Source organism: Macrobrachium rosenbergii, chromosome 46 (genome assembly GCF_040412425.1).
Source record: "Macrobrachium rosenbergii isolate ZJJX-2024 chromosome 46, ASM4041242v1, whole genome shotgun sequence".
In the NCBI taxonomy this organism is placed as follows: domain Eukaryota; kingdom Metazoa; phylum Arthropoda; class Malacostraca; order Decapoda; family Palaemonidae; genus Macrobrachium; species Macrobrachium rosenbergii.
The window spans coordinates 4,267,501-4,281,133 of NC_089786.1; the positions used below are offsets into that span (position 1 = coordinate 4,267,501).

Consider the following 13,633-nt stretch of genomic DNA (forward strand, 5'->3'; position numbering starts at 1 on the left):
CGTTATAACGTGTACATCACAATTAGGGGATATGGCATGGATGTAAAAATAAAGGTTATAAACATGGATATGACAGTGCGTGTTATAACGACCATATAATCTTATGGGCTGGAACGTGGATATAAAATTAAGTGTGACAACGTGTGTTACATTTTGATATCAAATTAAGAGCGATAACGCCAATGCGTACATGCACATATAACTGGTATTCTTGTTCACAAAAAAAAAAAACATTCAAAAAATAGTATGAACAATTGTAGAAATAAAAAAAAAAACTACAGTACTCCACGAGTTTTTTTTTTCATTTTCCTGTTAAAATATAAAAAAAATATAACCCAAAATACGCTGTCAATCTCAAGCAGGCATTATCCAAAGGTCAGAAAAATTATATAATAAAAAAATTAGTAAAAACAAAGTAAAAAATGAGAAAAAAGGGAAAGTTTAGAATGTAAAATAAAATATAAAAACTGAAAATGCAAGAATGCATAAAAAAAATTAACAGAAAGCACAAAAAACAGAAATGGGCGTATAACACTCATAAAGGCCTCTTGGAATAAAGGAATCACAGTAGTTATTCATGTAAGTAAAGCTAGGCCTACTTACCCGTTCTTTAGGCCTAAATGGGAATGGTCTGGTAGGCGTTGGAGAACTGACATCCTAAAGAAAAGAAAAGAGAAATGCAGGGCGATGCTAGGAATGGTCTACTATCAGTCAGTTAATGAGATTACTACATCTATTCGTCTCAGAGTGGAGAATCAAATGTTCATTTTTACTTGAGTTGGTCACAGTGCATAGAGAATGGGATGAATAGTACACAGTTTTTATGTGTATATTACTGTGAATCAAACGAGTGTGTATAAACACATACACACACAAATTTGTGTGTATATTTATATATATATATATATATATATATATATATATATATATATATATATATATATATATATAATATATATATTTATATATATATATATATATATATATATATATATATATATATAATATACATACATAATGTAATGTTAACATATGTATATATATATATATATATATATATATATATATATATATATATATATATATATATATATATATTATATATATAAAAAAATTGAATCTCATCACAAAACAAAAGTGTTCTTCACAAATTCATTAAATAAATAGTACTAATCAACAGGTGTCGGTTTCCATGGAGACGAATAAATGATAACATGTCCATAGATAAACAAAAATATCTTTGAATCATTATTTATATTTTATATTCCTAGACCTCTGGGAGGGCCAGACCCATCTCAAGTCTATGGGAAGGTGAAATTCTTCCTTTATTTCTTTCGGATTTCAAGGCTTCCGGTAGAAAAGTGCGTGAAGAAATAACAGGAAATAGCAACAGACCTGCCTCTTGATGAGGGGAAGGTTATAGGTCAGGAAAACCAAAGCAGGAAGAAACTTCCCAAGTCTGATGGTAGGTGGGAAGAAGCAGTCCTAGGATTATGATAATCCAAGTATGACTGATTTCCAGAGTACTTATAGGTGTAGAGATGGACAGCTGGGTGAAACATGTTCCTTTACAATACTAATTCCTAACTTGAGTAAAAATGCCTTTTGTTTGCTCCACCGAGAATCAACTTATTTGGTTAGTTCTTTCTTTAATTAGTCAGAATATTGTCAGTCTGCCGTTCTAAGATTTTTAGCAGGTGCAATCTTAAAGGATGACAATAAGAGTTAAGAAGCTAATAAATATGTACATTTCCTCTCTCTCTATCTACGTGTATATTACAGTATATGCAGTGTATATATATATATATATATATATATATATATATATATATATATATATATATATATATATATATATATATACACACATATATTATATATTATATATATATATATACATAATATATAACAAGTATATATAAATATATATATACATATATACGTAATACATATAGAAGTATATACAGTATATATTATATATATATATATATATATATATATATATATATATATATATATATATATATATCACACATAAAAATAATATATATACTTAAATATATATAATATACTTACAGTTGTTTACATTATGAGCAAAAATAAACAAACTAAAATATTTATCTAGCAAGCTAGATTATAAATATTCACAAATTAAAATCAAGGTAGCTTACCCTTTCTCCTTGTACGAGTGGTGAAGGTTTCACAGGCGTGGGCGATCGTGGGTCCTAGAAATACAAAAATTGAAATTTCGTCATGATCTCTTAAGGAACGTGGGACCCAAAGGCCTCCGAAAATAAGATAGAATGAGAGGAAAAACGTCCAATCGTTTTCTTGAAATTCATTCTTTTCCAACGCAATAGACATGAGTTGTGGCTTAATATCTGTGAATGAAAAGTACGTGGGTGTGTAAGTGATAATTCATATATGTATATATGTATATATATACATATGTATATTTATACCTACCTAGACAAACATACACATTACTATATAAATGCTTAGTATACATAAAAGATATTCTCGTACACAAACAAAAAACATATACACATAAAAATACATACACTGTATATACATATATATATACATATATATGTATATATAAACACCGTCTCAAATGCCCTACATGCCCAGGCGGTGTGCCAGTAATGCCCAAGTTGCGCCTACGCACGTGAAATTTGTGCCAAAGGGAGATGGGTGACACCATAATATTGCTTTTATTTCTGAATTCGTTTCCGCTTAACAATATGGACTGATAAGTGGGGGTTTAGTGTACAGTTGTAACTCTCTATGTTATTATTATTATTATTATTATTATTATTATTATTATTATTATTATTATTATTATTATTATTATTATTATCAACTTCAAATTCTCTTAAAACTGTCGACTGGTACATGAGAGGTAACAGGAGAATATATTATATTTTTGCCTGAATTGTTATTATTATTATTATTATTATTATTATTATTATTATTATTATTATTAATTTCCAATATTCTTTAAAGTGATGACCAGTAAATAACATTGGATATACCTTCGTTAAATTATTATTATTATTATTATTATTATTATTATTATTATTATTATTATTATTATTATTATTATTATTATTATTATTATTATTATTATTATTATTACCCCCACAAAACAGAACGCCCACAAGTGTAAAAACAAAATCAGAACAAACATAAACAATACATAATAACATAACAAACAAACAAATATAAGAATAAATAAGTACAACTGAAAAATCAGCCAGAAATGATTAATACAGCGGAATTACTTATGTTATGTGTAATTATGCCTTGCAATTGTGTCATCCTATATGCTACATCAAATTCAAGTTTGTGATTATGCACTCTGTTATGTAAAGGTGTCATGCTTTTGGGGACAAGCTAAAATGCATATAGTACGTTACTGCAAGCATACATGCATCTTCTTGAAGCATTTTTATTCTTTGTTCAAATAGTTATTTTTTAAGGAATGGATAATTGTTTGTAGTCGCTAATTCGGTCAGATGTACAAAAGAGACTAGCTTATTTCTTTTATCTTTTATGTTTCATGTATGTATATATAATATATATATATATATATATATATATATATATATATATATATATATATATATATATATATATATATATATATATATATATATATATATATATATATATATATATATATATATATATATACTACATCAAAAGGTGGGTATGACTGCATAAGAAAATTGTGTAAACTACAAAGAAAAATTTCAGTATCATGACTTTCATAAATCTGACCAAACGCGGTAGAAAAATTCTTCATCAGTATTCAAATTTTTATTATGTTTAATATTTGTCTTCTTGTTATTGTTTAGATTTAAAAACTATAACCAATACTTATGTCTGTAATGTATTAGGGTAAATGATGTTGTTGGTAAAGCAAGCCAACCTATTAATGCACGGGCTCTTGTTTCTAAAGCAGCGCGTTATACAGGTGATGGAAAAAATGTTGTATGCCATTATTTATGAATAATCGATAAACAAACGGTAGAAAATCTTGTATATTTTTCTTTTTCACTGTAATGCTGATTCTTTTATCTCCCCGTTTTTATCAGTCTATAATTGCACCTCATTTTCTGCTGGATAACGGTCTTAAAATGTTCTAAATAAGGAAATTAATATTTTTTTTCTTTTTTACTTCATAAGCTTTGCCAGAAAGATTTTGTCACCTGTACTGAAGGTGAGAGTTAAATATCAAAACTGAAATGACGTTTTCTATTCACTCACTTATACCTCAATTACGTTTTCTATTTGCGTGCCACATATAACCAGTGGAAGGTTCTTATCACTTTTAAAGTCATTCATTTATTCATTTCATAGATTAGACAAATGGCGTCGCTAGACAATACGTGCTACTCAAACTTTAACTTGATTCATTCATCTGTTGAGTTTTATGGAGAATTTAGCGAGTTATAATAATAGAGATTATATGAGCTTTAATCTAAATTTATTCATCAATATTTATATATGGATTATTTCATACTGAATCCCCTTTATCTTTTCGAAGATTTAAACATGTACCTCATTTGCCAGCAGGCGTTACGTCAACATTTTAACCTTATTTATTGATTAATTTTCGATTGTTTTAATAGACCACCCCGCTAAGCAGTGGGACATTACATTCAAACTTAATCATTTACTAACTTGATCAAGAACACTTTCACAAGTTAAGCTACTGAACTGCACGAGTCACAACGCCGACTTTTTCAAAAGAAAAAAGTCACACTGAGGACTCTCACAGGGCGACAGTGCCGAGCAGCAGGAGATTAATAATGCCAATTACTACTTGGAAAAAAGCAAACACGACATTTCACCAACAACAGCCACCTACTCGATCTTTCATCAGCCCCGAAGGCGGCCTCGAAGTCGGGTACGGAGACCATATCTCCTGCAGGTGGAGACTTTGTGTGACTGCGAGCTAGACAGGTCTTATACTTAAGTGTCAATGGAATGTAAGGTGGTCAGCCTCTGATGTCAAATATGCAAGTGTTTAACAAACTAATGTAGAACATGTCACTAACTTGTCGGTAACTTATTGCATACTTATCAAAAACAGGTTGGAAACATCTGATGTCAAAAATAGAAGTGTTTAAGTGTTGGGCGATGTCGTAACCTGAACTTGGAGGGAAAGTGTTTTAGGGTGCGTCCAAACTACTGTAAAACAAGTCATAAGCACGTCACTGACTTGTTGCATACTTATCAAAAACAGGTTAGAAACATCTGATGTCAAAAATGGAAGTGTTTAAGTGTTGGGTGATGTCATATCTTGAACCTGGAGGAAAAGTGTCTTAGGGTGTGTCCAAACTGAAGTAAAACATGTCACAAACATGTCACTAACTTGTCAGTAACTTGTTGCATACCTATCAAAACATGTTTGAAACAAGTCAACGACATTTTGGTTGTCTTAACCGGTGCTTCTTATGATAATCTACTCTGTCCAGCGATTCAGTGCCCTCTTATGGTCGCTGACTTGTTTCCAACCTGTTTTTGATATGTATGCAATAAGTTGGTGACATGTTTATGACATGTTATACTGTATTGTGGATGCACCTCACTTATCCAGATAGCAAAGACTACATTGTAACTAAGGAAGTCCTGTCTTTGGATGCATCTACCGGTACTCTACGGACTATGCCAGTCCTTTTAAGATGTCATGGGAATTGTAATCACTAAAATAACAGTATAAGATATTTGCTGAAACGCTTAACTTAATGCAGAAGTTAATAAACATATCAAGTTCAGATCCAGTTACATACAGAATAGATTTTAGTATCGAATTTGGAACTGTGATATGTCAATAACTTTCAGCAAATACTGTATAATGTTATATTTGTGATCTGCTGCCCAGTCACTTAAATCTACGGAACATAAATAGTATATCAGGCATTTCCCTAACCAATGCCTTGAAAAGGTATTGCTTTGGCATTATGATAAAAGTATGCTAAAACAGAAAAACTATCATGTAAGAGTGACGACCACAGGGCAAGCAATGAAGGTCAGTCGCCCCGGGGGCAATCATCCTCGAAAGATTCGTGCAGGTCAAATCAGTCTTCCTAGAAGGTCATGAAGTTCAATACCCACTTCTTTCCCATCTTCGTTACAAATGCCATGAAGGTCAAGTCATCCTTGAACGTCACAAAGGTCAAGTCGTTCCCTAACTGCCGTTGGGAGAGTCATAACAGTCTACTGGGAGACACGAAGGTCAAATTGGATCCCGATGGTAGTTAAGAAAGCCGTGATCAATTCATACTTGAAAGTGGCAAAGGTCAAATCATGCCTTAATGGTCACTGGGGAGGTCACGAAGGTCAATTCATCCTCGAAGGTCAAAAGGTCAAATCAGTCCATTAGTCCATGAAGATCCAAGTTGTCAAGATCAGTCATATAAACACATAAGAGGTCGAGTCACCCCGCTCAAGTCATGCTGGAGACCCATGACGGTTTAGTCACCTCAGAAAATCATAAAGGTCAATCAGTGTGCAGACTCACCTGTTCCCTTAGTATGGCGGAGGCGGGGCGGGAGGAGGGTGGGGACCGTGGCTCCTGGAATGGATAGGTTAAAGAAGCATCATTAGACGTTTTAATTCAGCCTGTTCGTGAAAATGTAATCTCGCCTCGAGGGGGATTTCGTGAGGGAGGGATGGGAGGGTTATGGTATGGGGGGATGGGGAGGAGGCGGAGGATTAGAACTGCGTGATTGCATGGAGTATGCAGGTTCAGCAATGGGAGATTTAACCGTTTACAAAATCTGTATTTGGAGTAAATATATATATATATATATATATATATATATATATATATATATATATATATATATATATATATATATATATATGTGTGTGTGTGTGTGTGTGTGTGTGTGTGTGTGTGTATACACATATATGAATGTTTGTATGTAAGTATATATGTATGTATGTATGTACGTATGTATGTATGGGTGTTTGTTCGTACGTATGTATAAGTAACATATATTTATACATTACATGGATGTGGAAGAAAGCAAACAGAAAAAACAAATACATGAACTCTAACCTCACAAGAAAGATATCTTCTTGTTATGACCATCCAAAATGAGTGGTATTTCACAAGCGACACTAATTTAATTCATGGTTACAGTGGATACAGTTACCTCAACACCTAAACTGCAATGTATTGGAATGACTGTCATGTGAGTGTAATGGGTAGAGGATTTTTGAATGGGGACTATTCTTTATACAGGTGTTCAAATTTCAAACCCAGCAGGAAGAGGCAAAAGATAATTTATTAGAAGCAACGGCAGCAAGAATCAAAGTTCAAATCTGGGGAGAAAAGAAAAAATGTAGTAAAAGCAATTAGAGAAGGCAAAGTTCAAATCTGGAGTGAAGATAAAAATATATATTAAAAACAATTAGCGATATCGAAGTTCAAATCCTTACGGGAAGAGCGAATAATATCATGTATTAAAAGCGATCAGAAAAATCAAAGTTAAATTATTGGAGGAAGAAAACAAAATTTAAAGAAAGCGTCAAGAAAACGCCAGGAAAACGCTAGGAAAAACGCTAGGAAAACGCCAGGAAAGCGCTAGCATAAACGCGTCGTCTTATCTGCTTCGACCTTGGCAGCAACTTGGGGTCGTCATTTCGTTAATAAATGCTAAAACAAATATTAATAAATGGTATTTATGATTGCAGCCAAAAAAAGCCTTATAATAAATATCTGTAAGACAATGAGGAACACCAAATGCCTGATTGCAGCCAAAAAAAATAATTATAATAAGTTTGTTTGAGATAATGAGGAACATCAAAAGCCTAATTGCGGCCAAAAAATCATTGTAATAAATATGTGTAAGACAATGAGGAACAAAGATATAAACCCTGAAAGTATTAAAAGCATGAACAATTGCAAGAATAAAATAAAAGAATTAAAGCAACATACTCCAGTAACCGGCCATGCTGTAAAATAAAAATGGTTAGTAGAGTTCAGTGGCATAACTCCCAAGGTAGAATAAAATAACAAAGAACAAGTAAGATGAACAAAGACAATATGCAATAAAGAGCAAATAAGAACAAAGACAGTACCCACACAAATTAAAATAAAAAAACACAGAGAAGACGAAAGGATTGAAAAATTGAACAATAAAATAAAAATAAAATCCTCAAAACATAAACAAAAGAGAATTGGCCTTTTAATCTGACGACAAATAAATATGTACAGATCAGGGAAGGACTGACTTCGATCTAACCAGGTGGCTGACATTGGCTGACGGTGGCTGACATTTTAGGTGGCCGATAATCTAGGTGGTCGATATATTCGATCCGATTCTCTGTTTAACATTCGTGTTTACAACACCAACAACAAACAGCAACAACAGTTCTCTCCTCAAAGCTTCAGAAGACAAGCACATTAAAATTCGGTAAACGAGATTTTTCTCTCGTTTGCGGGGTAAAACAACAGTGTAATTTTGTTTTTATTTCAAATATTTTTCTTCGCATGGAAGAACTACAACGAGTACAAATTTTTTTCTCTTGTTTGTGGAGTAAAACAAGTGCATTATTTTTTTTTTCTCCGGATGGTAGAACTACAATGAGTAACTATTTTTTTTCGTTTGTGAAGTAAAACAATAGTGTCATTTTTTTTTATTTTAAATATTTTTCTTCGGATGGAAGAACCGCAGTGAGTAAATATTTTTTCTCTCGATGGCGGAGTAAAACAATAGTGTCATTTTTTTTTATTTCAAATATTTTTCTCGGATGTAATTCGCCTCAATGAGTAACTATTTCCCGCAATTTCGCAGAAACAGGTCGTGAATTTTATCGTTTGTATATATTTTAGGGAAAAGAAAAAAATATTTAAATTAAAGTTAGTCTCCTGAATAAGCAATTCATTCAACAAAACTTAAGAACAGTTGTGGATGAATTGCATTATAAAAAACTGCAATGTACAAATCTTTTATTTTTCCGGCATAAAAACTGATTAGTCTGATTCTTAATGTATGTTCAACTAAAAAAAAAAAGAGGGAATCTTTAAAAAATAAAAGAGGAAATCTGTACAAGAATTAGTTGAGGTTTGGATGGGAAATTCCATTTCTATGAGACAAAAAACTTCGCTGTATCGTACCAATAATGTGACAAACACGTAATACGATAGAATAACATCGATAGATGCTGACAAAAAAAAAAAAAAAATTTGCCTGTTGAGGGCAAAGACAGAATGCAAAGCCCACAACGAGAAAAGTTATAATAATGTGAGGATAAACATCAAACTTTTCATTACACTAAAACTAAAAATAATAAATACCAGAATCAGTATAATATGAAACAGACACAAAGAAAGAATAGTTGTGAAGCTAATAAAACTTCTGGCATAAAAGAACTGATATAAAATCATTTGACAAATACAAAATAATCAGAAAAAACACATGGGTCTTAATAACACGCTAAACGATGAAAAAAATTGATTGCAGTTTAAAAATTAGTGAAAATAACCATTCCACGTGAATTCCAAATCGTAGAGATTAAGTAAATACAAATTAAAAAAGCACAGAAGGGAATTAGTCATTGAAACAGCATTCCTATGAAATAAAAAAAATTATTTGCTGTTAAATTGGAATCAGTTGTTAAACGTACTTTGCTGTCAAATTGGAATCAGTTGTTAAACGTGCTTTGCTGTCAAATTGGAATCACTTGTTAAACGTACTTTGCTGTCAAATTGGAATCAGTTGTTAAACGTACTTTGCTGTCAAATTGGAATCACTTGTTAAACGTACTTTGCTCTCAAACTGGAATCAGTTGTTAAACGTACTATGCTATCAAACTGGAATCAGTTGTTAAACGTACTTTGCTGCTAATCAAACTGGAATCAGTTGTTAAACGTACTTTGTCAGTCAAAACGTTGGAATCAGTTGTTAAACGTAAACTCAGTTGTTAAACGTACTTTGCTGTCAAACTGGAATCAGTTGTTAAACGTACTTTGCTGTCAAACTGGAATCAGTTGTTAAACGTACTTTGCTGTCAAACTGGAATCAGTTGTTAAACGTACTTTGCTGTCAAACTGGAATCAGTTGTTAAACAGTTCAAATTGGAATCAGTTAAAACGTACGCAATCAGTTGTTAAACGTACTTTGCTGTCAAATTGGAATCAGTTGTTAAACGTACTTTGCTGTCAAATTGGAATCACTTGTTAAACGTACTTTGCTGTCAAATTGGAATCACTTGTTAAACGTACTTAGCTGTCAAATTGGAATCACTTGTTAAATGTACAGCAAACGTTGCTGTCAAGCCAGAATCAAGACATGCCACCGTGAGGAAAGGAAAAAAAAAAAAAACATTCCTTTAAACCGAAGGCAAATCAGGCAGAAAAAAACCAGCAGGTATTAGGAAAAGTTGTTGGTAGGAAACTGAAGGAGATTGTTGAACAGCATAAGGGGAAGAAAGTAAAGCCACAATGAGGGTAACGGAACATACCATCCTACAATCTCTCGATGAAAGCAAAAAAAAAAAAAAAAACAGCACTGTGGAGGATCAAGTATATTCATTTCCCCTCAGGGGAAATTGGGAAATGGGGAAAAAGAAAGGAAAATCAATATTGTGGAAGATAGAACAATTTATCTCCTCGTCGAGGGCGATGGAATAAAGTCACTGACTCTCATGTTAAATAAGAGAAAGTTACAGTAGCATCGAGGAAAATGGAATGCATTAATCCAATCTTTTGTTAAACTGGGAACATGAAAAGAAGTAGGGGGAGAGGAAAACAATAAAACTAGTAAATATGGAATGCTTTGCTTCAATCGAAGGAGAGAAACGATTCTTAGCATTAATGGGGAATAAGCCTTTTCATGAGTGCGTCACCTAGCATTAAGGACACAGGCATTGATGAGGCTTAAGCCTTTTCATGAGTACGTCACCTTGCATTAAGGACACAGGCATTAATGGGGCTTAAGCCTTTTCAAAGGACACAGGCATTGATGGGGCATAAGCCTTTTCATGAGTACGTCACCTTGCATTAAGGACACAGGCATTGATGGGGCTTAAGCCTTTTCATGAGTACGTCACCTAGCATTAAGGACACAGGCATTGATGGGGCTTAAGCCTTTTCATGAGTAAGTCACCTAGCATTAAGGACACAGGCATTGATGGGGCATAAGCCTTTTCATGAGTACGTCACCTAGCATTGAGGACACAGGCGCCCCCCACTGGGAATCTCACATGACATAGAAGAAAGAAGGATTACAATCAACTGACAACAACAAGGAATGGGTTTCAGCATTAACGGAGCATAATTCATTTCGTGGGTATGTCAACTAGCAAAGGGTTTGGGAGATGGGGCGTAAGTCACTTTGTGGGTATTTGGGTATCTGACCCTGGGCGTGAGTTATGGTAGGGGGGACTCCACAGGGGACACATCCTGGGGCAATGGTCTTACCACGGGAGACTCCCTCATAAGTATTGGGGACTGCCGGAGAGGGCGTTGCAGCTCCTGTAACCCAAGGGGAACATGAGGACAATATGGCTTCTTCACCTATGAAGGCTTTAAATGCATGACCATCTCAGTCATTAAAAATCTATTTTTCTATTGAGTCTGTTCCACAGAACAGAAAGGCCATATGCAAAGAAAAGAAGAATCAAATGAAACTGAGGAGAATTAACATCACGCAAGATACTATTTGATAATTTTCTACAGTTAATTATACTTCTAGCTGGAAAAAGTTACTTGACCTATAAAAAATAATTATAAATAAACATGATGGCATCTTGCATTTTTATTCCGGAGCACTTGATAACTGAATTATGATTAGTGTGATGTGTGTAGCTAAAGGATACCTCTACAAAAATTGCAAATACAGGTTTCTTTTCAAAATGAATTAATTTATAAAAAGACGCAAAAAAATAATCTGACTTTCAAAAAAAAATTAATTTGACTGTCACAGAAAGTTGAAGGTTGAGGAAAACGTTTATGGAGAAAGTAAATTAATAAAATTATTTAAAATAAAAATTTAAAAAAAACAAGAAATTAAAAACAGAAATCGTCAAATGGAATATAATGTAAACTCGGTACTCGGGAGAGGGATGAGAAACATCCATTATTATTATTATTATTATTATTATTATTATTATTATTATTATTATTATTATTATTATTATTATTATTATTATTATTCATAAAAATCTCAAATTGCATGGGTCATTAGAGCGGTGAAAAAATCCACAATGGTGTAAGTGTAAATATACAGTATATAAAAAAAAATATTAAAAAAATTTTGCACATATTTTTAATATATATTTACACTTACACCACTGTGGATTTCTTCCCCATTATTATTATTATTATTATTATTATTATTATTATTATTATTATTATTATTATTATTATTATTATTATTATTATTATTATCATAACTTGGAGAGAAACCACCCACAAAATAAAATGCCCATATAGGAACAGACAGAAAATAGAGAGGAGAATAAAAGATAAAATAAGTAAAGAAGAAAGCAAAAACAAACAATAGGCGAAAGAAATAAGTTCGAATTCAACTCACCATATTTTTCACTTGCTGTACCGGTCCTGCCGGTGCGGGATGCTGCGGCATTGGATAGAAGACACCGGACTGCTGCACAGAATGCTGCTGCGTCATCGCCATCGTCGAGTTCTGCTGCACCGTCACCTGCTGCATGGATGCTGTCTCCTCGCAGATGTCGTGCAGCACCTGTTCCTCGGCATGGTACTGCTGAAACTGCTGGTTCTGAGCCGCCATCGTGACAGCGTGATGCAGCGCTTGCTGCTGTTCTTGCTGCTGCTGCTGCTGCATGAGCTGCAGGTGGGGCAGCGCCACGCCTCCGGCGGGAGTCGCCAGGGGCGAGCCAGATCTCTCCCCGCCGAAGCTCAGCCGACGGAGTTTGAAGGGCGTCGGGGTCGACCTCGGGGACGCTATGGCCGGGGGGAGCCCCTGGATTCCTGGAGATGCCACAGGCGAGGACGCGGAGCCCCCGTCTGGCAGCCGCAGGGGGGATTCCCCCCGGGGGCACCATGAGTGAGGTCTGTTGGTTCGATGGGACATGGTGGACGGGTCTCTCCTGGTCGATTACGTCATCACAATGCGATCTGCAAAGAGGGGAGATACTTGGTCAAAATAAAGAACGTAGAATAGAAGACCACAATTGAAAACATGGAACAGAAGACCACAATTTAAAACATAGAATAGAAGACCACTATTTAAAACATACTGTAGAACAGAAGACCGCTACTGAAAACACAGAATAGAGGACCACTATTGAAAAGTAGAATAGAAGACCACGATTTAAAACATAGAATAGAAGATCACCATTGAAAACAGAATAGAAGACCACTACTGAAAGCAAAGAATAGACGACCACTATTGAAAACGTAAAATAGAAGACCACTATTTAAAACAGAATAGAAGACCATCATTAAAAACATAGAATAGAAGACCACTATTTAAAACCAGAATAAAGGACCACTATTGAAAACACAGAATAGAAGACCACTATTGAAAATATAGAATAGAAGACCACTATTGAAAACACAGAATACAAGACCACTCTTGAAAACATAGAATATGAGACCACTATTTAAAACAGAATAGAAGACCACTAT

At 33.7% G+C, this 13,633-nt stretch overlaps 2 protein-coding genes across 2 annotated transcripts in view; one reads left to right on the forward strand and one right to left on the reverse strand.

Annotated features, from left to right (window-relative positions):
* LOC136830106 (mediator of RNA polymerase II transcription subunit 15-like) overlaps positions 1 to 13,633 on the reverse strand; it is a 114,451-nt gene that overhangs the window by 45,162 nt on the left and 55,656 nt on the right. Inside the window, exons 3-7 of the mRNA XM_067089298.1 lie at positions 12,558 to 13,120; positions 6,533 to 6,586; positions 4,877 to 4,933; positions 2,172 to 2,225; positions 604 to 657 (exon numbers count right to left, since the gene is read on the reverse strand). Coding sequence (XP_066945399.1) covers positions 604 to 657; positions 2,172 to 2,225; positions 4,877 to 4,933; positions 6,533 to 6,586; positions 12,558 to 13,076 — 738 coding nt within the window. The 5' untranslated portion in view covers positions 13,077 to 13,120. The remainder of the gene's footprint in view (positions 1 to 603; positions 658 to 2,171; positions 2,226 to 4,876; positions 4,934 to 6,532; positions 6,587 to 12,557; positions 13,121 to 13,633) is intronic.
* Positions 13,075 to 13,633, forward strand: part of LOC136830107 (transcription initiation factor TFIID subunit 3-like) — a 43,487-nt gene continuing 42,928 nt past the window's right edge. The window contains exon 1 of the mRNA XM_067089300.1: positions 13,075 to 13,142. Coding sequence (XP_066945401.1) covers positions 13,075 to 13,142 — 68 coding nt within the window. The remainder of the gene's footprint in view (positions 13,143 to 13,633) is intronic.